At 42.8% G+C, this 25,197-nt stretch overlaps 1 protein-coding gene across 10 annotated transcripts in view; it reads right to left on the reverse strand.

The window, feature by feature from the left end:
* Positions 1-286: 286 nt before the first annotated feature.
* The window catches only part of RBMS3 (RNA binding motif single stranded interacting protein 3), a gene marked incomplete at both ends in the record, with an annotated part of 720,124 nt that continues 695,213 nt past the window's right edge, over positions 287-25,197 (reverse strand). For 6 of the 10 annotated variants that reach the window (XM_080934836.1, XM_080934841.1, XM_080934839.1 and 3 more), the window contains 2 exons: positions 3,918-4,049; positions 6,527-6,604. In XM_080934836.1, the coding sequence (XP_080790962.1) occupies positions 3,918-4,049; positions 6,527-6,604 (210 nt within the window). Of the gene's footprint in view, positions 389-3,917; positions 4,050-6,526; positions 6,605-25,197 lie in introns of those variants that run through there. The other 4 variants (XM_080934840.1, XM_080934835.1, XM_080934844.1 and 1 more) reach the window with 2 other exon arrangements.

Below are 25,197 nucleotides of genomic sequence, written 5' to 3' on the forward strand. Positions count from 1 at the left end.
AACAAAACAAAACAAACAAACAAACAACAACAAAAAAAAAAAAACCAGAAAAATCTACTTATACCTTCAGGCAAGCTCTGGTTTTCCAGAGAAAGCATCAACTTGTGATGTTCACCACCCCACCCCACCCTTTCTGGGATTTTCCCCCTTTTAATTAAAAAAAAAATGACAAAAATAACTGTTAGACCACACGAAGGAACCATTCGCATAGCACATAAAAATTTGTTTTCTTTGAGTAAAGTATAGAATAAAAAAATAATAAAAATAAAAAAGAAGAAAACTTTTCCTCGGCGCCCGTGCAAACTGGAGGCCAACAAACTTCTTGCTCGGTGGCGTTTCTTCATTGAAGGTAAAGGTTCAGATGAGCATCCTCACTTCTGCCTATGGTCTGCAAAGACAAATGGGTAAAAATGGTTATCGCATCCAAGTTTTTCCTCTGTTGCTTCCTGTGACATCTCCTCAGAGGAGCCCAAGGTTGAGTCCTACTCAAAGAAGCCAAGCAGCCGGCATGTTAGCCTATGAGGCGGTTGAGGTCTGTTAATGTCATCTTTAACAGGCTTCCACACTCAGTTTGCTTGTGTCAAAACCGAGGTTGACGGACTTAGGTGTTTCCAGAGGTTTGCTTATTTTGTCTTGGTGTGGATAACTGCCTGTTTGTATGTGTCCCGTGGATGCAGCACCTTCAGAGGCCGGGAGAGGATGTCTGACTGCTTTGAAGTGGAGATAAGAGACTGCCATGAGCAGCCATGAAGATGCTGGGAGCCTTAGCAAAAGCATCAAGGTTCCTTAAAGATATCTGAGTCAAACTCTGATTGCCATGACAACTGCATCAATGCCTTCTAACGCAGGAGCACTGTGATCTGCTGTGAGGTTCTACCTCTTATGGGATCCTGCCGTTGTCTCCCTGGCCTTGCTGGAGACGAAGCTGTCTATGGAGAAGCCTTAGTGAACAAACTCAAAGCAAGCCATGGCAGAAGGGAAGAGTCCCTGGGTACTCTCGAGGTATATTTTATATTACTTATTACTTGACAATCAGAGGACTCTTAGTCCAGCTGCCGTGTTGTGAGGAGGGCAGACAGACAGACTGCACAGTAATCCTCTCAGCTGAAAGCTCTGACCCCTGGGCCATTTCACTGGGATCTACCATGAGCTTCCTAACCCTAATTCTAGTGGATGGTGGCAAATCTCTGTCATCGGTGACCCGTGCTTTACTCTTTGGAGACTGGTGATTACATAGCTTTAGATGAGAGGGCCAGGATCCTTAAGACTTGAATTGTAACACAGAGGTCATAAGCGTGGAATCTGAGGCAAAGACTACCAGTTCTGCAACTGGGAATTTAACCGGACTTTATGGGATCTGGTTACATTTAATTTTTCATGTTTATTTCATTAGTTTTATGCACACATGCATAAATATATAAATGCAGCATGCTGAGTTCATTTTTTGTCGTTGTTGTGTGTATATGACTTCAGGGCTGAGGATCTTTGATGACCAATAATAGTTAAAGAAGAGGCTATCGATTGGAGATGGGGGAGGATGGAAGGGATGGAGGGAGGAAAGGGAAGGGAAAGAAATTTTAGTTAAAACCGTAATAAAAAAATCAAACACCTAACTTTTAATTTTGCATGTATATATTGCTTGTCTGCACACATATGGGTGCACATTGGCTGTGCACATGTGGAGGCCAAAGGTCAAAGTTGACGGTCTTCCTCTATTGGTCTCTGCTTTATTGCCTTGAGACAGTGACCCTGAAGCTCACTTTCTGCAGAGCTGATTGGCTGTTTGTAAGGTCTTGGGATCTGACTCGGTTCACCCAGGGCTTGGTACCAGTCACATGTGACCACATTCTGCTTCTTATGTGGGTTCTGGGGATTAGAACTCAGGTGCTGTCACTTTGAGAGCACATTCCCTTACCAAGAGAGCCACCTCCCAAGACCCTGGATTCCAGCTATTTTAAAGGTTTTATATACAGCACAAGGGATAAGTGATAGCTCAGTGGGGAATGGAATTCTCATAGAATGTCCAGAATAAGCCACAGGTATGACCTCCTTTGTTGATAAGAGATGATGATAGGCCCACTGCATCAATAATAGCTGATAATCCCCGATAAGTCTATCATGCGAAATTCTATATGTATATATGTGTGTCCCTGGGTGTGCTTGCAAATGTCTGTGTGGGTGCCCTGGAGCTGGAAGAGCAGCAATGTCCTGAACTGCTGAGCCACTTTCCCAGCCCCAAGTTCTTTGTTTTAGCCTGAAACATAAAATGTGAACAAGGGAAGTAGTCTGTGGCAGACCTTTTATTCATAAGCCTACTGTTGTGCTTCTCAAATGTGTCCCTGTGGCCCCTGCCTGTGGTCTGCACTTGCTTGACTGTAGACATCCCAATGCTAAACGTATGTAATGCATCAAGCTCCCTTTCAGAGTTACTAGGTGGCCCCTTCTGCACCTCACACCCTGACAGGAGGGTCAGCAGGTATCTGATGAGAAGTGTGAGCCATTAGAAAATTCTTAAAGATCTCCTCCACATCTCATTTAGCATAATGAACCCAAGAAAAGGGCCTCTGAGCAAAGTAAGTAGTAGTTTGTTCATCAGCACCACAATGTTGGGAAGGAGAGCCTTCCAGTTTGTGAAATCCAGGGCACTAAAGAGAGCTACACTAACAAGGACTAGCTAAATTGCTTTGGAGGTACTTTTTTTTCTGTTTCACTGGAACAGAAATAACATAAATTCCAATTTTTTTATCTTGCAAGTATAGATGTGTGTGTGTGTGTGTGTGTGTGTGTGTGTAGGTGTAGGTGTATATATGTAAATCCAGACTCTGCATGGGAAAATAAAGATAATATCTGTCTTAAGCTGGCTTTTTTCCGCTTAACATGATCTCTAATCCAAAATCCATTTTATTTTGAGGGATATCATTTCACTCTTCATTGTGGCCGGATAAAATTCTATCATGTGGCAGAAGACTACACTTATTTATCCATTCCATATTTTAGGAGTAACAGAAGAGAGAGCAAGACTCTGCAAATAGATTCGTCTGAATAAGTCTCCATTCATCAGTGGTTGGGTTGTGATGTACCAAGTTGAAACAGTCTGCTTACAAAGGAAGGATTCTCCACATACACTTCTCCATTGCCCGTTCCTCCTGCTTCAGAGCAAAGCCCCCAGAATGTAATCTTCATATTTGCTCCACATACAGCCAAGTGTAATTTGCTTTATGGGTGATTAAATTTTTTTCATGAGTAATCCTGAGTACATAGTTATTCTCCTTTGGTATTTAATTTCTGGGCAGGGAGGGCCTGCCTAATATGTCTATCATATAATTATCAATATTCTCCTTGTCCTTGACCATTTACTCAGGTCACCTGCAATAAGACTCTCACGGTAATTGTTTAAGAGGTTAAGAACAGAATGTGTAGTTGTTATCTAGTTTAAGATGGGAATAATACAATTTTCCCAATAGCATTGAATATATTTTAAAAATATTCAGGCTTCTTTCTTGAAGTGAGGGCCTTTACTGATCATGTGACTTGCATTAACCAATAGGATAGCAGCCAAAGCATAGACGTAAAATGGAGTGCTTGTTTTTGTTGGGTTTGTTTCCTGCTGTTCTTGGAAGTCTAACTTGCCTGGAAACTGATCTGTTAGAAGAAGAGAAGCATAGGGTCAAACGTTCACTGTCCCAAAGCAGAGGGCCATGATGACCAATGACTCATACACAGGGCCAGGTACAGCCAAGACTGGAAAATCCACTCATCCGAAGCCAGCTTAGAGCAGTGCATGTGATCACCAGCCAGAGAAATGCCCACCACTAAGTCTACAGTGGTTTCTGTGAAACCAAAACAAACGGAAACACTCCAAGTAAAGGACTTCCCAATCTCTGCTTCTGAGGGAAGGAGCACAGCACAGTGCAGACTTACTTGGACTGCTGGAAGGAGTATGCCGGTGCATGTTCACTGGGTGTGTCCACTGCTAACTGTTGCTGCTGACCACTGCTATCCTGGGATGAGGGGGCCACCGTCTGGGGAGAGGTATCAGCAACAACACCCTAAAGAGGCAAATCGGTACACACAGCCCTTATTTGTTTAGGCAAAGGGCCCCTCTCTAGATGCAGCATAAATGCCCTTCTGTTGGGCTTGAAGAGATAACCCTCAGTCACAAGGAACCACAGTATGGGCTCAAAGCAAAACATCAGGGTATGCTTGCATAATGGTTGATCTTGTATTGATGATGAAACACCAATAAGCTGTTCCAGCAGAAGTCCTCGGAAAGTCTGTATGGTCAGAAAACCATTTTTGCAACAGAGGAATCTGTCCTCAATTAAAGCCACCTATAGTCACAGCCTGGGCTATCCTACAAGAACATAAGCATGGTTTTTAAAGATGTATTATATATTCTTATTTATGTACAGATGTGCATATGCCTACGTGCATATATGCCCATGTGTGTGTAGGGGTGGATGAACATGGTAGCCAGAAGAAGATGTTACATTCCTTGGAGTTGGAGCTGCAGATGTTCCTGAGCCTTCCGACTTGGGGCCTGAGAACCAACATTCTGTATTATGAAAGAAGAAGAAACACTGCCTCTAGTTTCTTACACAAGATTTTTGTTGCTGTTGATATTATTTCTTTTTTGTTTCAGATAGTGTTTCCTTGTACAGCACTGGCTGGCCTGGAATTTACTAACTAAACCATGCTGACTTGGAACTCATCTGTCTACCTCTAGAGTCATGGGATCAAAGGTATGTGCCACCTGTCCCAGGTTCTTGTGTAGGTTTCCTTCCTTCCTTCCTCTCTCCCTCCCTCCATTCCTTCCTTCCTTCCTTTCTTCATCCCTCCCTCTATTCCTCCTTCCTTTCTTCTTCCTCCTTCCTTCCTTCCTTTCTTCCTCCTTTCTTCCTTTCTTCTTCCCTCCCTTTCTTCCTTCTTTCCTGTGTTCCTTCCTTCTCCTTCCTTCCTTCTTCCTTTTTTCCTTCCTTCCTTCCTCCTTCCTTTCTTCATCCCTTCCTCCCTTTTTCTTCCCATCTTCCTTCCTTTCTTAATTGTCTTATTGTGTTTTTTTAAGACATGAACAGGCATTCAGTCAGAGGCTTCAAAGAAATAAGAGAAGAGGAAGAAGGGATGAGAAGAAAGGATGAAGAAAAGGGGAGGAAGAGAAAGAAGAGGAAACGTAAGATGAGGATGAGGAACAGGAGGAGGAGAAACCAACAGCCATGGCAGCTTCAAGCTGGGATAATCTTGGATACTTGCTGTGGATTATGCAGGTGATGTGGGTAATGTGGGTGGTAATGTGGGTAATGTGGGTGATTCAGGTAATGTAGGTGATGTAGATTATGTTCAGTTGTTCCTACCACTTACTTCCTGATTTTGTACTTTCTTTGAGACAGAAGGTTTCTCTTTTTTAGAACCCCCAAATAGAATTGGTTTGTGATTGGCCCACTGACTGATTGATTGATGGATAGCAACCAATGTCCATCTGGTATTTTTACATGAACATGACTAAGTTCCTTTTCTTCATGGCATGGCTTCAAGGCAGGATAGTCAGAATAGGTATAGTCTTCTCTCTCCAAGTCCAGATCTAACTCTACAAAGCTACCTTCGTACATGTGTCTGTTACTCCATGCCAATCAAAGGCTTCATTCATGGCATAAGCTTTTGGTGGTGACATATAGAATTGCAAATACGTGGCAGAGGTTTATGCTCCTGGTACTTGTAATGTGTTGGTTATTAAGTTACTGAATATAGCAAATGCAATGTAATCTAAGCTCAGGTTCTTGAACTCCAGTTAAAACCTGCTTACTAGGCCATGTCTTTAGACCCACACATCTGGAAAGTTTAAAACAATAAGGATGTGGTAGTCCTAGTCCCCTAAACTGTACAACAAGACCTTGTTAATCTTTGGGGCTTTCTTTACCTGTCTTCAAGTATACATCCGCTACACTCCAGAAATAGATCTGTAAATATATTCAGAGACCCAACTTATTTGACCCCACTGCTGGTGAATTTTCGAACGGAGAAGTGCAAGCACTCTAGTTACCGGTTGTGTTGCAGAGCAGGAAAGACGGAGTTGAGGAAGAAGTATATTGATTAGCTGTTCCGTTTCCAGTTGATGGGAATTAATGCCCACCGATGACCACAAATCATTTGGGTGTTAGGAGAAGAGGGACCGTGGACCCATTCTGTCTTGAGTTGGAGCATGGCAATGGAAAAAAGGAACTAAGCCAGAACCTGTTCCACATCTCCGTTGTTCACGAGTGTGGTCTGCATTTGGTGTGTAAAAGATTTGTTCTTTGAACTGTTGTCTAGGCATACAGATTACTCTTCCTTTATCTCTCCCTATAAGGTTTGTTGACTGGGTGTGTAAAACAAAATGTAGGCTTGATTGAGCCAATGTATAGACTTCTGTATACTCAGCTTGCAGGGACAAGTTTTTGAAGAGCGTAAAGACTTGGAGTGTGTCTTGGATTATGGGGGTTTATGTGGCTGAGACGTCGCTCTCCTCTTCGTGTTTATGGGATAGACTTACTTCAATGGAAACAGCTGTCGGAGGCACAGGCGTGTACTGGGGAATGTAGGTCCCTTGCATAGGAGCAGCAGTCATATACTAGAGAGAATCAAAGAAAAATGCATATGAACTTGGGGGTTGTAAACAGCGAACAAGTCAGACACTGAATGAGAGGACAAACGGACAGTACATTATGGGAAAAACTCAGAGCTCAACAATCGAAGGTTAACAGCAGTGACTCCTGCTTACTGTAAAACCCGTGTCGGGGCAGGTTCATGTTTTCCAAACCAGCACAGGTTACCTCGGCCCATCCCCCAAGTGTCCATCTAGGCACCCCATGTGAGAGCTGGAATGTCTCCTATTTCACATCTAAAAACCAATTCCTCAAGCGTGAGGATGATGTCTGTCCCCCCCCCCCATAGTTGCTAGAAACTATCACACATAGGCTCCCGGCGGGCATTTGTTGAATGAATGAATCATCGTTTGTAAGCAACGATTTTTAACTAAAAATGTCGAGGAACAATGTAAGAGATACTTGCGTAGCAGTACATTAATAGGCGAGTGCTGTTTGCCCGTTACCTTTGCTAATATAAAGGGAATGACTGGGAATGTCTCTCAGTGGTAGAGTAGTTGTCTAAAATGTACAAGGCCATGAGGTCCAAGCACAGAGAAAGAGTGGGATTGTCACGGCGACGCTGACGTTGCTTTGTCTCCCTGTCTATGCTGTCCTCCTGGCGCCGGGAATATTTTCTTTCTAATACCTTATGAAAACCACAGTCCTGGGGGGCTGGAGAGATACCTCAATTTCTAAGGTTGCATTTTCCTCTTGACAGGGACCCAAGTTAAATTTCTAGCACCCATGACACACACCCATGTCACAACCATAGGTAACTCCAGTTCTAAGAGATCTGACACCTTCTCTCTCTGACACCTTTTCTCTCTCTCTCTCTCTCTCTCTCTCTCTCTCTCTCTCTCTCTCTCTGTCACACACACACACACACACACACACACACACACTTAAAAATTATAAAAAAATAAAATCTTAAAAAGAAACCAGTGCAGTTTTTGGGGGGTTTAAATTATGCCACTTACTAACATGTGTGTCATGGATAACAGACATGTTTTTGTATTGAAATAGGACCATTCCAGAAAAATTTTGTGGACACATATATTAAGTATGATATGCCCATATACATATGAAATAAGTATAGTCTGTATTCCCATTTGTGATGTATGTTCTTCCTGCACATTCAGAGCCCTCCTCCTTGTGAACTAAATTATGGAATCATCTGTTTTCTGACTTCTAAACCTTCAGCCGCGTCACCAAACTGCAGGACCAGAGTCAGGCCCTGAAGCACGTTTTCTTCTCTCACACGAAGGCTTGGATGTTTTCACGGCACATCCGAAGTCTCTGACCCATATGCTCTTGAGATGGCTGGGGTCAGACAGTGAGAGCATAGATAAGTATCGAGCCCCGAGTGGCTTGCTGTGTGTGTGTATTTGTGCAGGAGGTGTGCTCTGAATGCAGGATGTCCAGCCCATCCGTCATGGTTGTTCAAATCCTCACCTATGAGACTGGAGCAATGAATTCATCCTAATTCTAAACTAAGCACAGTTGTGTATGCTTCTTAAAAAAATAGAATAGTCTTAATAAAACAACCATAAACCGGACAGACCACACCATATCCTCAGTGCATACAGACAAATAACTGGGTTCTACTCCTAACCAGACAAAAAATAAAAAATTAAAAAACAAACGTTTTGTAATTTGGACACATCCATTGCCTGAAAGGCTCAATGCTGTCAGTACATGAGTTTTGTATCGTCAGACAGATTTGGGATCTGAAGGCATCCATCATTCCCCTCATAGGTAGTCTGAATGCCATCTCCTCGAAGGCCTGGGCCAGGCTTCATTTGTTTCTGATCTTCTACAATATGAGGTAATGCCTAAGCACTTGGAAGGGAACGTGGAGCAGACGAGTGGAAGCGTCTAGGCTGCAGTACTTGGGAGGCCAGTAATTTCTGAGGAAGCATGAAGGCCTGAGTTCAGGGCCTCACCGCCTATTAGACACAGCACAGTGGTGCACATCTGACAAATGCTGGGGGCGGGGTGGAGGGGAGGGAGACAGGGAGGATCAGGGAGCTTGCTGGCCAGCTAGTCTAGCCAAAGAGTGACTTCCAGATCCAACGAGAGACACTATTTTAATAAACAGGGTGGCCAGATCTGGAGAGACTCAGCAGTTAAGGGCACTTGTTGCTCTTCCAAAGGACACAGGTTCAGTTCTCAGCATCCCTAACTGTAATTCCAGGGGACACACCTTCTTCTGACCCTCACAGGTACCAAACACAGACACACTGTGCACATACACATGCAGGCCAAACACTTACACACATAAAATAAAATAATCATAAGAGATAGAAAAAAACCAAACCAGAGGACTAAAAACAGGACTAGCAAAATGTCTCATGAGGAAGGTAAAGACACTTGGGTCCAAGCCTGGTGAGAGTTCGATCCCGAGGGACTCACAGTAGGGAAAGAAGAGAACTGAGTCCTGTAAGTTGCAGGTTGTATTTTAATCTTTACACATGGGCATGTGTGTATGTCATACATAAACACACACACACACACACACACACACACACACACACACACACACACCTTATACACATACACACACCTCCTCCCCACCTCCAGAAATATTACTTGTTTGAAGAGAAAATTGCTCTGGGTTCCAATGCATTTGAGCAGTTCCACATAACACATCCACTCTTTCAATACATAAAAATGAGTAATATAATTTATGTTAAAAAGCTGAAGGTTCATGCTTCTAAAAAGCCTTCTGAAAGCTGATTAAAACAGCATCTGCAACAGGTTTACTCCTGTGGGACCTTTGCTTAGACCTAATAGTCTAAGTAACACACTTTCCCTCTGCTGGGTCTCAAACATTTGTGTCATATGTATCTGGACTTGCTTTGCTGCAGAATAGTGTTGTTGGTCTTCACGTTCCTAGACTTTGGTAGTATCTTACAAAATGTCGTATTTACTAGCAAGAGGGTCAACTCCTCTCTGTAGACTCTAGGGAGGTAGTGCTGAGGGCAGAATGACTGGGGTGGTTTTATACTCTACACTTACTAGCTATGAACTCTGTATCTGGGTCTAATAATTTATCATGCATGACATTTGCACAGGGTGATGTCACCTGTCCCTGGGGGTGGGACCATACTTTGATGTGCTCACTTTCTGCTGTTTGTGTCTATAAGGAGGCGTGCCCGAGACTCTGATACAGGAATCCAATGAATTATTTAGAGCTCCCTGCCAAGCTAAAGCATTCCCAGGCACTGTGGTTAATGAAAATATTTTATGTGATTTCTGGCTAAGCTTCCCCAAATGACCGGATTAGTCAAGGCCCCATCTGTGTTTTGCCTCTGTAAAGCTGAATCAATAAGTCTTCATTCCTTTGCTAACATTCAGTGGGGTTGAGAACATGGAGGGCTTCACACTCAGTTTCTTCTCACAAGTCCAAGTCTGGAGGGCAGCTCACTCCTACAGCTGCTAGGCACACAGGCTGCTGTTCCAGGGCACTGGGGTTTGCTTCCCTGATGGCTCACAACCATTTACAGTTACATGTTTAGGAGAACTATTACCCTCTTCTGTTTCTGTGGGTGCTGTACTCATGTGCACAAACCCCATTCAAATTCTCTCTCTCTCTCTCTCTCTCTCTCTCTCTCTCTCTCTCTCTCCCTCTCTCTCTCTCTCTCTCTCTCTCTCTCTCTCTCTCTCTCTCTCTCTCTCTCTCTCTCTCTCTCTCTCTCTCCTATCTTTTTTTCTCTCTCACACACATACCATAATAAACACTTTTTAAAAAAGCTTTTAAAGATAACGTCATCAATTAAAATTTTTATCATTTTTTAAACATTTGTGTGTGTGTATGTGTCTGTGTGTCTTTGTGTGTGCACATATCTACACATGTGCACATACCAAAAGATAGCCTCCATTATCATTTTTAAGGCTCTGCCTGCCATTTGGAGAGACAGTACCTATCACTGGTCTGGGAATTGCCAAGCAAGGACGGCTGACTTGCCCAGAGACTCAGCAGAAACCCCTCAAGTCCCCTCTTCTGTAATGAAAAGAATGCATCGTGTGGCACCCCTGGCTTTTATTATGTGTGTTCTGAGATTTGAACTCCGGGACCTTATCCCTGCAGTACAGCCTTTTACCGACTGAGCCACATCCCAGCCTCTTTTGTGGACCTTTCTATCTCTGTACCCACAGCCTCCAATTTCCAATAGGGAAGACTACCCTGTACACTTGGTGATTCCACATTATGTCACTGGTAGGTCCGCAGTGAGCGGCTCTGTTCAGTACACTCTGACAGTCAGAATTCAGCGGGGATACCTTTCTGGTTACTTTTGTCCCAGAAAAATGTAATAGGAGGATCTGAAAATTAAGGGCAGATTATGCTAAGCAAGCCGGTCCCATGTGGATTTAAGACTCCGAAGACTATTATCTGAGGATAAACCAAAGTCGAGGCTCTCCTGTGACAGGCTTTCTAGGGGAAAGCCTGAAGAATCGAAGACATTCTTGCCAAGTTAGGAGGGAGCACTTCAGGGATGTGGGCCGGCTGCCAGCTCAGCCCCCAGCTTCAGGTTGTAGATGGCAGATAGCTTTGCGCTTCTCTCCCGGCGCCCAGCGTGCAAGCACACACACACTGCACTCGGACCTGACAAGCCAGGTTATGCAAGCCGGGCTCCGTTGTCCCTCTCCATCTTTTGATAAAGGGTCCCCAGGGAACCACAGCTCACTGATCCTCCAGTCTGGCTGTCCCTACTTCTCCAGGGCCAGAGTTTACTTTCCTCTCCTGCAGGGCCCATGTTCACAGGTGTGCACCTCCGCAGCTGGCTTTTACTTTGAGGTTGGGGATCAGAATCCTCAGGAATGTGGCAGGTAACTTACCCATAGTGCCCAGCTCTCTGCCACTCTGACTTGGCAAACTCCTCTGGATTTCTTACTAAGACAATTTTACAATATATGCTTTGAGCTGTTTACTGTGGCTTTCTATTGTTAAGTGACACTTTACTTTGTTTGCACAGAGGTGTGTGAATGGGGGGGATGGACATCTTACGCACATGTAGCAGCCGGAGTGTGTGTTGTCCACTCTTATTGTGTGGGTCCCAGGGCTTAAACTCGGGTCGTCAGGTTTGACAGCAAGCATGTTTACCCACTGACACTAATTTGGAAGGTGTCTCTCAAAAGGGTGAATCTGACATAATTTTCTGTGAATACAAATCATTTATTTGGAACATGTTTGACTGAGCCATGGAAAGGAACCATATTAAAAATCAAATGGCAGATGGCGTGAATGAGTCCGTACCACCTCTGTCACTCGGTAGAAGCTTGACGTTACAGCATTCGTGGGTATCCTTCCTCTCGCGGGCACTTGATACGTTTCATGTATTCTGTAAGCCCCAGGCATTGCCATGGGTTTGTGGAGGAGTGTGGCGAGAGCACTGAGGAGCAGCAAACTCCCTCAGATGCCGAGTCACCTCTTAGCCCCCCTTCTGGAACTTTAAGGACTGTCACTGTCACTTGATTGTATAATATCTCAGTTGCGGTACCACATGCCCAGCCCTGGGATGGTAAGATGGGACCATTCTCCTGCTTGCTTTGATTAACTGAATAAAAACAGTTTCCAAGGGATGAGTATAAGAATCTTCTGTGGCTATTGATTAGATGAGTCCATTGTCAGAGAAGATGGCCAAAGACTCTCCTTCCAAAGACAGCATGCTATCTGAGGTTGGGTCTGTGCCAAATTTTCAGCTCTTCCTCCCTTTGCCAATAAAATGTGGGTTAACAAGGCAGATGTCGACTGTAATGGGGTAATACATGTCGACCTGACAGGAGCTAGGACCACTCTAAGGCACGCCTCCAGGCACATTCATGGATGCTCAGCTGCACTAAATCAGCTCTGGACATGCCGATGAGGCAGCATTGTGATAGGTGGAAAAACTATATATAAGCAGACAGCACCGCTCTATGGTTTGGAGTCCTGAGCTGCATGGCAGGGAGAAAGTCAGCAGGGCAAGACTGTGTCCACCTTTCCATTTCCTGATGGCAGATGCGTGTGACCAGCAGCTTCAACTCCCCTGCCAACCTCTCCTTGCCATAATACACTGTCCTGTGTCACCCAGAACATGAGTCACGATAAACCTTCCTTCCTTAAGTTGCTTCTGGTAAAGTAGGCTAGCACCACAACAGAAGTGACCAAAACTCATACAGAGGAGAGGAATTTTCACTTCATAATGCGCAGGTTATGAATAACATATGAAACAAATCATTCGATACCTAATGCATTGATATGGAGGTACTTATGAAAGCTCAACTTACTGTCCTTGAAGATCCAAATATACCCCTCTCTACTGGGAAAGGGAAACCAGAGAGTGAACGAGTTGGACAGGGAACAATCAGGCTTAGGATGGGCTCAGTTAGTACGAAGGTCACTGGGCACATAGACAGTAAATCAGACCAAAGCTGAGAAATGTCTGGGCTACGGTCATTTGTAAAGGCCACAGAATAACGATGGGAGAGTAGTGAGACCCACCCATTGTGCTCAGGAGAGTATGGGTGGTGAGTAAGTACATGTTTAGCACAGTATGGTATGGTATGGTATGGTATGGTACAAACAACATCATGAAAAGGGATTGACAACATATGTGGAATGGACAAATCAATGTGGAGCAGATTTTGGCAGAACAGATACAAAGTCAAAGAGACCCTGCTTAGTTTCCCGGCTGTGCTGCAAGCTGAGTCCTTCACCCCACACTGTCCATGACAACACAGCTGACTTCAGCTGGCCTTTCTGCTGAACTTCCCAGGCATTTAAGGAACATACCATTGCAATCTTGTGTGGACGCTTCCAGGGAATACCAGAGACCACTTCCCAAGTTGTTTTATAAATCCAGCAAACTCTTTATGCCAAAATCTGACAGTTGCTTTGTAAGAGGGAAAAATTGATACCTAAATATTCCCTGTGAACATTTATATGAGTTTCCTAAGTAGCACTTAAATAACACTATAGCCTTCCAAAATTATACATCATGTGTGGGTGTGACTAACTGCGGAGTTTCAAGGTATGCTTAATTTGAAAGGAAATTAGTATGTTCTAACATACCAGAGGGGAAATTAACAATGAAGGCATTGTTTCAATGGGTAAAATATAAAATATGTGTGCCATAGAAGATCCTGTTCACAGTTGAGAATAGCATGAATAAATCTACATGCAAAAAACATGCTTACAAAATATATAGTAACATATATTAACAATCTTTGAATTTTGGAAAGAGATTTAAGTTACTTCACCTCTTTTAGTATTGCCTTCAAGGCCTGGATCAGGAAATAACCCATGGCAAGAAATGGAAGATATAATGTTGGAAAAAACAGGGCTACTATCAGTCATGGGCAGTATGGTTGACATTTAAAGATGCTGCCATTTTTATAACCTAAGGCTTTAATTATGTGCATATAGGTGCAGTACATAGGGAGGCCAGAAGAGGGCGCTGGATCTCCTATAACTAGAGTTGCAGATGTTTTTGAGCCACTCCGTGAGTGCTAAAAATCAAGCTCAAACACGTTTGTTCAAAAAGACAAAAAAAAAGTATTTAATTTTAAAAATTTAGTTTGTATGAAATATTAGTATACAAAATTGTTCGTGTTTACTTTTCTTCACAGAATAATACTGGATTCCACCAAAGAAGAGAAAAACTCAAATTCCACAATACTTCATGCCTTAAGATTTCATGTCTGTAACGTTGTTGGCTTATCAAAATTCTAGAAGAACAGATTAATGGTTGTCAAGAGTTAGGAATGGGTGTGGGATGAACACAGATAGAGAGGTACAACTCAAGAAACTATGAAATTAAACTGTGGGACATGGGCTGTGGTAGACAAACAGGCCTACACAGGTGACAGAATGGTACAGAATACAACACACTTGGCAGAGTCTTGACTTGATGTGCAGATGACACAATCTGTTTACTGCCTAGTTTAATGTCACCATTGAGGATCACTGGAGCATGTGCACACAACTTTCTATAACATTTCTTTATTCCTTAAAATGTATGTGTATTTGAATGTGTAAGTGTGTGTGAGAGAGAGAGAGTGAGTGTATATGCGTGTGAGTGTGTATGTGTAAGTGAGTGTGTGTGAGTTTAAGTGTGTGAGTGTGTGTGTGAGTATGTGAGTGTGTGTGTATATGTAAGTATGTGAGTGAGTATGAGTGTGTGTGTGAGTATGTGTGAGTATATGAGTGTGTGAGTGTATGTGTGAGTGTGTGTGAGTATATGAGTGTGTGAGAGTGTGTGTGTGAGTTTAAGTGTGTGTGTGTGAGTATGTGTGAGTATATGAGTGTGTGAGTGTATGTGTGTGTGTGAGTATATGAGTGTGTGAGTATGTGTGAGTTTAAGTGTGTGTGTGTATGTGAGTATGAATGTGTGTGTGAGTGTGTGTGAATATGAGTGTGTGAGAGAGTGTATGTGTGAGTGTGTATGAGTGTGTGAGTGTGTGAGTGTGTGTGTGTGAGTGTGAGTGTATGTCAGTGTATGTGAGTGTGTGTGTGAGTATGAGTGTGTGCGTATGTGAGTTTATCTGTGAGTGTGTGTGAGTGTGTGTGTGAGTGTGTGTTTGTGTGTCTGTAAGTTGGAAAACGACTTGTAGGAGTGGATTTTCAACAATATGCATCCTGGGGACTGAGCTACACAATCAAGCTTGGTGGTAAGAACCTTCATAAGCTGAACTACAACTTCCCTGTCTATGAAATTTTGTACATTGGCATGTGAACCTAGTGGCCAGTATGCATATAAGACCATGATGCCTTGCCTCATCCATGCTCAGAGAGTCAAGTTAACAGTTCTATGACATCACAGGAGGCAGGCACAAAAGATTTGTGATCCTTAGAGTTGGTCAGGCTGTTCATTGCAGAGCAATGAGGCTGGATGTCTGCAGAACTACAGGTTGTTCCCCTGCTCCATGGATGATATAGGAATTCTTGCCAGCTTTCCTCAAAAGGCTAGCTACAAAGCATTTGACATAGCCTGTCATTCTTCTAAATGGAAACAACCTAAGTCAGCATAGGATGCATAAGTTTTAATCTGTATTATAAAATAACATAAAAAAGAAATGGCAAGCTGCCCACAAATACAGGCGTACCATGGGAAGGGTGTTTGAATAAAATGCAAGCAGAAAGGCTAGGCAAGATGGCTCAGTGGGAAAAGTACTTCCCAAGAGCACTCCAGATTGCCTGAGCTTAGTTCTTAGAGCCCAGACCAAGGTGAACAAGAGAACTGACAACATAAAGTCGTCCTTTCACCTCCAGATGTGTGCTGTAGAGTGAACACGCTCACACAGAGACATTGTACAACCATCAAGAGTCACACCGAGTCTTCAGGCTGTAAGGAGAGGGGGACGGTGTTGGTGATGGGACGGGAGCAGAAAGCCTTCAGCGGCAGTCTTATTGATAAGGACGAAACACAATGACACAGAAGCAGAACAGAGGCTACTGGGGGGCGGTGACAGACACAGGGCTGAGGTGACAGACACAGGGCCGAGGGGAAGAGGACGAGGTGGAGAGGAAGAAAGAACCTAACAAATCATGCCTTAAATGCTTTAGGGAAACCCAATGCTTTTGGAGTTTTGAAGTCACTCCAAAAAAAGAGTTACCAAAGTTACTTATTGATCCATTTGTGTGTACACACACACACACACACACACACACACACACGTGGAGGTCAGAAGACAACCTGCAAGAGTTGGCTGTCTCCCTCTACCCCGTGGATTCCAGGGATTGAACTTAGGAAATCAATCAAGGTGGTAAGCAGCTTTATTTGCTGAACCATCTCGGGGTTTGGCCTGCAAGTCTAATATTTTGTATATTAAGTAAAAATGAAACTGAAATGGGAACAGCAGAAAAGAAAAGGGGGGGGAAGTCACACAAAGTCTGGATGAGACACTGCCTGGTCACATTTCTCTCTAGCTAGCCTCAGGAACACAGACACAGGCAGTAGATGGGGTTTTCATTTGAGGTATGGCAAAGCAAGCCAGATTGCTAGGAAACACTGGGCTTTAGAGAAAACATTCTGTATAGATCGTGAAGACAGGGGTTCTCTTTTGGGCTTAAAACATGTCCTCTGCGGGATGATGGTAAGACGACGGTCCTTTGGGCCACACATTTATCTATAGTGTGAACAGGGGCAGAAGGACTGAGTTACAGGAATGGGTCAAGAGATGAGGGCAGGACTCCAGACATCCATCTGATCACTCCAACTTCTAGCCTGGCCAGGTGAGGCCTCAGCGATTTTGACAAACTTCAAAAGTAAGTGATTCTGAACTTGGCATTCTTTCCCCCACCCCCACCTCCACACATTCACTGCTAGAGGTTGCTCACCCTTGGGAACTGGAAGAGGGGACATTTTGATGCCAGTTAGTCCAAAGACAATCAGATATCTGCTGAAGTTTACCAAAGGATAAGTCTTAGGGAACCGTAGTTAGAAAACACTTTTGGGACCAGTGAGATGCCCAGGCAGGGAATGCTGATTGCTGCCGGGCCTGATGACCTGAATTCAATTCCTTGGACCCATTGAGTAGAAAGAAAGAGCCAACCTTTGGAAGTCGGTTTTGGATCTCCACACACATGCTAAGGCACTTGGGTGTGCTCACACCCCTCACCCGTGAGCACACACACACTAAACAAATGAGTAAATGTAATTTTGAAAGGAGAATGGTTTAATGAGACTGTCTTCAGTAATATTATTCTAGACTCACAATAGCAAGCATGATTTCGAAACACCAGAGTGGATACCTAAGAGCTATCCTTGCACTGGGATTGAGTAGAAACTCTTGTTGAAATACTGAACCCCTCTAACTGTAGACCAACCTAGAAGCAGAAATGGACTTATTGCTATAATTCTTCACATGTGTACTAATGACTAACACATGAGTAGTGTTGTATAGTTTAACAGGTGAGTAATACACTTCAGAATGCATTTTATTTTTAAATATCTAGATGATTGGCAACGAAGGGGTTTGCGGTTTATTTTATAGTCTATCCCATCAAGCTGAAGATCATGTAAGACCTAAATGGTTTTAGGAAGGAGTTCAGGCCAGCGGTGGGACACTTCTCCTACTGTGCGTGAGGTTCGGAGTTCAATCCCAGCCCTGCATAAGCAACGCCATGAAGAGAATAAATCGCCCTCGCACTCTGCTCAAATGAAAGCAAGTGAATGATGAAAATTGTGTTCCTGGTTTGTATTCAAGTGTTATAGAAGAGAAAAGGAGAAGCTAGTCTGTGGGAACTTCAGGACTGGAGGGACGGACGGCTCAGTGGTTAAGAGCACTTGCTGCTTGAGTTTTGTTCCCAGCACCCATGTTGGACAGTTCACAACTGCTTATAACTCCAACTCTTGTGTATCTGACACCCTCTTCTGTCCTCCCCAGGCACTATACATCACACACACACACACACACACACACACACACACACACACACACACACACACACATAAAATTAAATTAAAAGAAAATAGTAATTTTATCTTGAAGAGATGTCATTTGAAACACCCAACAAAAGAACTTTTCAGTTGAGAAGTCTCGTCCCACAGGTGTTAATGGCTTTTCTATCAAAATAATCATAACCTACTTAAGTGGGATCAGAAAGCCATTTTATTTAATATTTCAAGACAGTATCAGATAAACAATACTATTCCTCAATAAAACATACCAGGAACCAATGTCTACATTGAATTTTTAACATGGCACATAGGAAGGATTTGCATTTGCATGTCTAGATCTTTTTCTCTTTGGTGGTAAAACAGACTCAAACATTTATAATTTAAAGCATTATTGAAGAAATACACACAGGGTTCTTATCATATGGGTGATTGTGTATTAAGGTGTGACTAGTTGGGTGTCAATGCATTATTACAGGACAAGACTCAATTTCTTGATAATTGGCATAATTATCAGAATTTTGCTAGGTCAGGAAATATTTATTTTTTCTTGACACTTAAAAGACTTGGGTGGAAATAGGTCCTTACAGGCAGGGGTAGCATATTCAACTAACTGGACAAACCGTTGTGATGAAGACTATGTCAGAAGCTCCTTTTTCTGAGAGGAGAAGAGAGGGAACCTGGGGAGTTAGCCAGAAGAAGGCAGAGAGACCTGGGGAAGAACATGCCCCCAGCCTGGGGACAGGGCTAATGAAATTCTACCTTTGTACAATGGGCTAAGACAAAGAAATGCATCTTTATGTGCAACTGTTGCTTGCTGGAGTGTTTGCTGTGTGTCCACTCCTGAACACATTTATCCATGTGACCCTCGATGGTACTTTTATGAGGAAGTAGGAGAGGAGATGAATGCCTGTTGAAACTAACATAATGTGCAGTAGAATGACCAGATGGCGAGGTCCACAGTGAGCTCAAAAAATTTAAATTCACATAAGTTGTTTATACTCCATGACCATGTTCCTGAATCCAGACAGAAAGACGTCTTAGACGATCATCTCATTTCAACATAATGGGGAGACAGAGAGAAGGTGACATTTAATCTCTCTCTGTCTTTCTCCCTCTGTCTCTGTGTCTCTCTGTCTCAGACTCTCTTTCTCTTTGTGTGTGTGTTTATGTGCTTTGGTGTGTCTGGGCACACTTGTGTAGAGGTCAGAGGTCAACTTTGAATGTCATTCCGTAGGACCCATCCATGATATGCTTTGAGACAGAGAAGGCCAGTGCGTCCCAGGGATCCGCCTGTCTTTACCTCCCCACAGTGGGATGGCAGGTACACACCACCATGCTCTGGTCTGTACGCCTGATCTAGGGACTGAACTCAGGTCTTCCTCTTTGCACAGTGACCATGTGACCCCACTGGGTTATCTTCTGGGCTCTAGAATGACATTATTAAACCAATATAATAAACAAGACAAAAGTGAATAAAATAGCTTCAGTTTCTGCCCATATTGTAATACTCTTGTCCATAGGCTAAAGAAGGAAGGGCATACTCATTTAGAGAACCTGAATTTAAAAAAATTATTTAATATTTAATAAATTTATTTAAGAAATAAATTTAATGGGATAATGTACAAATACCAGACAAGTCTTTTCTTGGATGGTGATATAAAAGCAACTGATGTCTCAAAGAAAAGGGCATCAGAGAAAAGGTGTTCCTGCTCACCCTCGTCCCCTGCTTTGTCTTGCACCTAACAAGGTCATCCAGCCCCCCCACTTTGCATGAAGACATAAATACCATTAGATTGGCTACAGATTTTTCTAGAATTTTGGTCCTGCTTTTCTCTTTCCCTTGCCCAGTGGGTTTGTGTTTTCCAGCCACTGCACACAATATTTATTAAATCCAGTTTGCTCGTGGTGGGGCTGAGTTTCCTAGTGATAGCTCCATGCTAACCTCTCCAAGCATGCTTATGGAAACTTAAAATAGATGAGCTTGGATTTCTTTTAAAACATTCAAATCTTACATAAAGTGAATTTATTCACATAAGAACAAATGTTTTGAAGAAGGAAACACATAGCATTCAGTAGGTTGAGGCAGAAGGATTGGATTTAATCCAGGGCTAGATAGTTAGACTGTGACTCAATTAAAAAAAAAAAGATATGGACTCATAAAGTTTTTTCTTTCAGTGTTTGACTTGAAAGCCCGAAAGCCTGGTTTCAAAGCCTGAACATAGATAAAAATGCCAGGCATGGTAGTGCCTGTTTGTGATACCATCACTGGAAGATAGAGGAAGAATTCATGAGAAGCATGGCAGTACCTACATGCAAATACTATGTGAATTTTTTCTGGGAGGTATCCAGATGATTTAAGGGGATTAAGATAGGTCAATTAGCTGCCCGGGCATTGAGATGAAGTTTAAAAATAAACCTTGGTCTCTCTGTGTCATTACTGAGGAACTAGCTAGGATAAAGAAAAGCAAACTGCTGTGTTAATTTATTACAAACAATTTAACTAAATTTAACATTTACAGAAAACCTTTTCCTTTTCAGCCCCTTTGGTATTTTGAGGGAGTCTTATTGGGTGGCCCAAGCTCAACTTGAATTTAGGATCTGCCTGCCTCAGCCTCCCGGGTGCTGGGATGACAGGCCTGTGCTACCATACTCAGAAATGTGGGCACCTTATAAGTGGTTTTCTGTGCCTTTTATTTTAGGCATTCTACAGAGAAGGAAGTCTATCTGACAGGTGGGGTAAGAGGAGATCAGTAGGCATTGCTATTGTCTGATCTTTTCTCTCCCTTCATTCTTTGCAGCCTCCGCTCTCCTCCCTGGAGGACGGAGCTGTCTACTCTGGAGGTGTTAACAGTGATTCTCTTAGTGTCTCTAAGACAAATAGCTTAGCGAAGTTAAAACCCAAACATAATGAGCCTTCAAAACATTTTAAAAGTACTAATGGTGGAAGCCACCGTGTGTGCTTCAGCCACGTTTTCAAGTTTGGCTTTTATACTGGAGCAACCTGGAAAGACTTACCCAGGCATTATGAGGTAGCATTTGCAGGTATCTTGATTTAGTTGGCCTGGAAAAGGGCTTGGACACATGCTCTCCTGGTGACTCTAATATACCTCGAAATTTCATATCTGTCATTCTAAGGGATGCTTAGGAAATGTCTGCATCCCCAGTTAGTAGTACTGTTTGGGGATATCGGGGTACCTCTAGGGAGTGAGACTTGCTGGAGGAAGCATATCATTTGGTGTGGGCTCTGTGGCTTCGTAGCCTCACCCCATGTCCTGCTGCCTCTCTCCAGCTGTTTTCCACATGTGGTTGAAATGTGAGAAATCATCTTACTCTTTCCATGGCCATGGTTTTCCTGGCTGATTCACACCTTCCCAGCCCTGAGGGACTCCTGTCCTTGTGCAACCATAAGATAAAATAAAACCTTTCTTCTCTAAGCTGCATTTGGGCTTGGTGTTTTAATCACAGAAATGGCGACTTCATGTGGATATTCTCCTTCATCAAAACACTATGATCAAATGACAATGAAGCTGACTGACAAGTTTATGTTAAATATGGCGAATCTCAGGCATTTTATCATGAGTTTTCTTATTAAGATTAAAGATCAATAGAAAAAAATATCTTAGAAAAATGCAAGTGTTGATGAATGGAATAAGAAAATATGGACATGATGAAATTTGTCCCCAGCTGTACAGAAGATCCAGTCTACAGGCAAAGAGAGAAATATATCAGAAGCCTCTCAGAGAAAGTCAACTCGGGTGTGAAATTGGGCACTCAGATGAAAGCTTTGTTTCTCGTTTCATATATTTTATAAATACAAAAGTGACTAATCAGGATTAGACTCTACCAGTCATGAAAAAAAACTCCAACAAACCTTCATATCCAAATACAGGATAATCCTCTTAGCGGTTACTGACACCAATGGAAAACAAAAAAGGGCCAATTTACTCATCCTAATTACTAAGGGCTTAAAGGAATTTGCCAGGGGTGGCAGAAGACCCGCTGGCACAATGGATTTTTTTATTTACATAAAAGTCACGGTACATTTTGAAGATAAATGTATTTATTCATTTATTTATTTGTGTATGTATGTATGTATGTGTGCCTGTGGGAGATTGTGAACACCATATGCATATGAAGATGTCCTCAAAGGTCAGAAGGTATTAGATTCCCTGGTATTGGAGTTACGGGCACTTTTGAATTGTCCTGGGGATGCTGGAAGCTGAACCTGGGTCTTCTGCAAGAACAACCATTGCTCTTCACACCTGGGCTATCCCTCCAGTCCCCATGGGCCCACTTACAAAACCAGCTGGAAGTCACCATCTGAGCAAAACCTCCAGTGCGACCTTGTGAAAATGCTAGAGGGCACACTTCACTCACATTTCTGTGGTTATGCTTATAAACGGCCATGGTACTCTCCTCTGTGGATGAAGAGTGGGCCCTGAGATTTCCTTATAGCTTCAGGTTTCATCTGTGACTTGCTGTTTCGGCATGGATATGTGTGCCCTGTTGGTACCAGCTGGCTTGGCTGAATTATTTCAGGAGTCACAATATAGATCATTTTGAGTATGTGCTTCCATTCAAAGCCAGATACTGGTTTCTCCTCCCGAGGTGCCCAATTTTGTACGAATTTCCAATAGTCCAATTCTGTTGATCTTCAAAAATTATCATGGGAAAGGGAAAATCATGAAACCCAGTAACAGAATTCTACCTAAAAGGGAATTCTGGGAGGAAGGACAACAGCTGATAACAGAAGGTCACAATCATTTCAGTATCATTACTCTGCCAATGAGTTATGTTTTAATTCTTACACCCTCTGTGCTCAGGCCCATGACGGATCACGAGCTACAGCCGTACTCCCTCGGTGTGACTGGATTACTTGGTGGGTTTTTAAAAAGGAGATGAACTGGATTTTAAAAAGGACTGGACTCACCCACCGTTTGGCATGTATTTGGTCTACCGGGAGCCCTGAAAGTCTTTCTACCAGCTCCAGGAGGGCTTTGAAGCCCGCCATATCAAAAATCACGTATAGATCACCAAGACTTAGAGAACTGAAAATGGGAAATCTTGTTTTTGTCCTATTTTCTTGCCAACCTGACACAAGCTAAAGTCACCTAGTAAGAGAGAACCTCAAGTGAGAAAATGGCTCCATCAGATTGGCTTGTAGGCACATCTGTGTGGGCATTTCCTTGATCAGTGGTGGATACAGGCAGCCCAATCAGATTGTAGGCAGTGTTACCTCTGAGCAGATGAACCTGGGTTGTATGAGAGAGCGGGCTGAGCAAGCTCTGGGGAGCAAGCCACTAAGCAGCAATCTTCTATTGCCTGCTTCAGTGCTAGCCTCTGGGTTCCTGTGCTGAGATACACTAGGAATCAGGGTGCTTGGGCCAAAAGAACCCTTTCCTCCTGAGGTTGTTTTTGAACATGGTGTTTATCACAGCAATAGAGAAGCAAAGTAGGAGAGTTGCAAATATAGACTTTTGAGAAGGAAGATTGAGTTTGGATAAGATTACAAACTCTTGACTGCCTCTCATATTCTACTCTATTGGTATTGTTCTCTTAATTTATAGATAGATAGATAGATAGATAGATAGATAGATAGATAGATAGACAGATAGGTAGAAGATAGATGGATAGATGATAGATAAATAGATAGAAGATAGATAGAAAATAGATAGATAAATGATTGATAGATACATAGATAGATAGATAGATAGATAGATAGATAGATAGATAGATAGATAGACAGATAGATAAATGATGGATAGATATAAATATGTAGGTAGGTAGGTAGATAGATAGATAGATAGATAGATAGATAGATAGATAGATAGATAAATGATGGATGGATATAAATAGATAGGTAGGTAGATAGATAGATAGATAGATAGATAGATAGATAGATAGATATGCTTGTTGTCTTCCAAGTTAATCTTCTTTCTTTGACCACATCCTTTACAGAGTAGGAATAGAAATAAGGAACTTTTCTTGAGCAGTCAGCCTCTGGTGTCTTCTCATTCTGTGTGCTACTGAGAGAGGCTTACAGGGAAGACATAATGTCCAGAACTCACAGTGGAGTTGAACAGAAAGCTACTTTTTTTAGGTGTCAATCAACTGTTGGGTACAGGCAACGCCTGGGAGCTGATGTGATTTCCACCGTGGTGAGAGTCCTAGGTAAAGGGGTTTTAGGACCTGGGAGCTAAAGAGCACATACATACGGGCATCACAAGGGGCTAGCTCTTCAGATGGTCTTGAAGTTTAAGTGGTTTAAGTGATAAATTCAAATGCCAGCCACGTGGGTTTTAAAGCCAACAGACACACCGTATAAAGCACAAGCTGTGGGGAAGTAATTCAGCTGAGGTTAAGGGAGTATGCAGGAGGCACATCCAGAAACCAGCCAAGTCCAAGAGCTACAGTCAAACCTTCACACAAAAGGAAAACACGGGGACATTTTGTTTGTATGTGCCAAGTTAAAAGCAAACAAACAAACAACTGAACGGTTGCTTACTTATATTTTCATCTCCAATCATACTGATGAGAAAGAAGAAAGTATCCCGTAGACTGTGAGAACTGGAGGAAGTAAGATCTACAGACAGAAACAACCAGACAGAAAGGCTTTCAAAAGACTGATATTTGTCAATAAATACTGTTAGTCTGCAAGAGTTTTCAATGCCATTTAGAAAACATTAGTTAGATCACTAAGGGATTGGAGGAAACTGGAAAACAATGATAAGGTAGGTGGGAGAAAATACAAACGAATGGTCTTGGTAGGTGAAAGGCTGCTTTGTTTGATTTCTGCTAAACCTCCTACTTATGAGAAATGAATAACACACCCATGGCTGACTATTTCTCCCTAATACAGAGTCAGTGTTGCAGAGCATCATAAGCAGACTGGGCATGGATTATCTTTCACAATTCCAGTGTACCACCTGGATGCCCATGTCTGCGCACACACATCACAAGGTAGAAAACTAGTCTCAGAATGCGATACTGCTAGGATGATCTTACTAAGAGGTGCATGTGTTGGTATGTGTGTATGGGTATGTGTGTCTGTTTCTGTGCATGAGTGTTTTATGTGGGTGTGAATGTGTCTGTGTGTGAGTGCATGCATGTATGTGTTTGTGGGTATGTGTGTCTTCGTATGTGTGCATGTGTATGTGTGTATCTGTCTATGTGTGTGCATTTGTGTATGCTTG

The sequence above is a fragment of the Micromys minutus genome (assembly GCF_963924665.1).
Source record: "Micromys minutus genome assembly, chromosome: 21".
Classification (NCBI taxonomy): domain Eukaryota; kingdom Metazoa; phylum Chordata; class Mammalia; order Rodentia; family Muridae; genus Micromys; species Micromys minutus.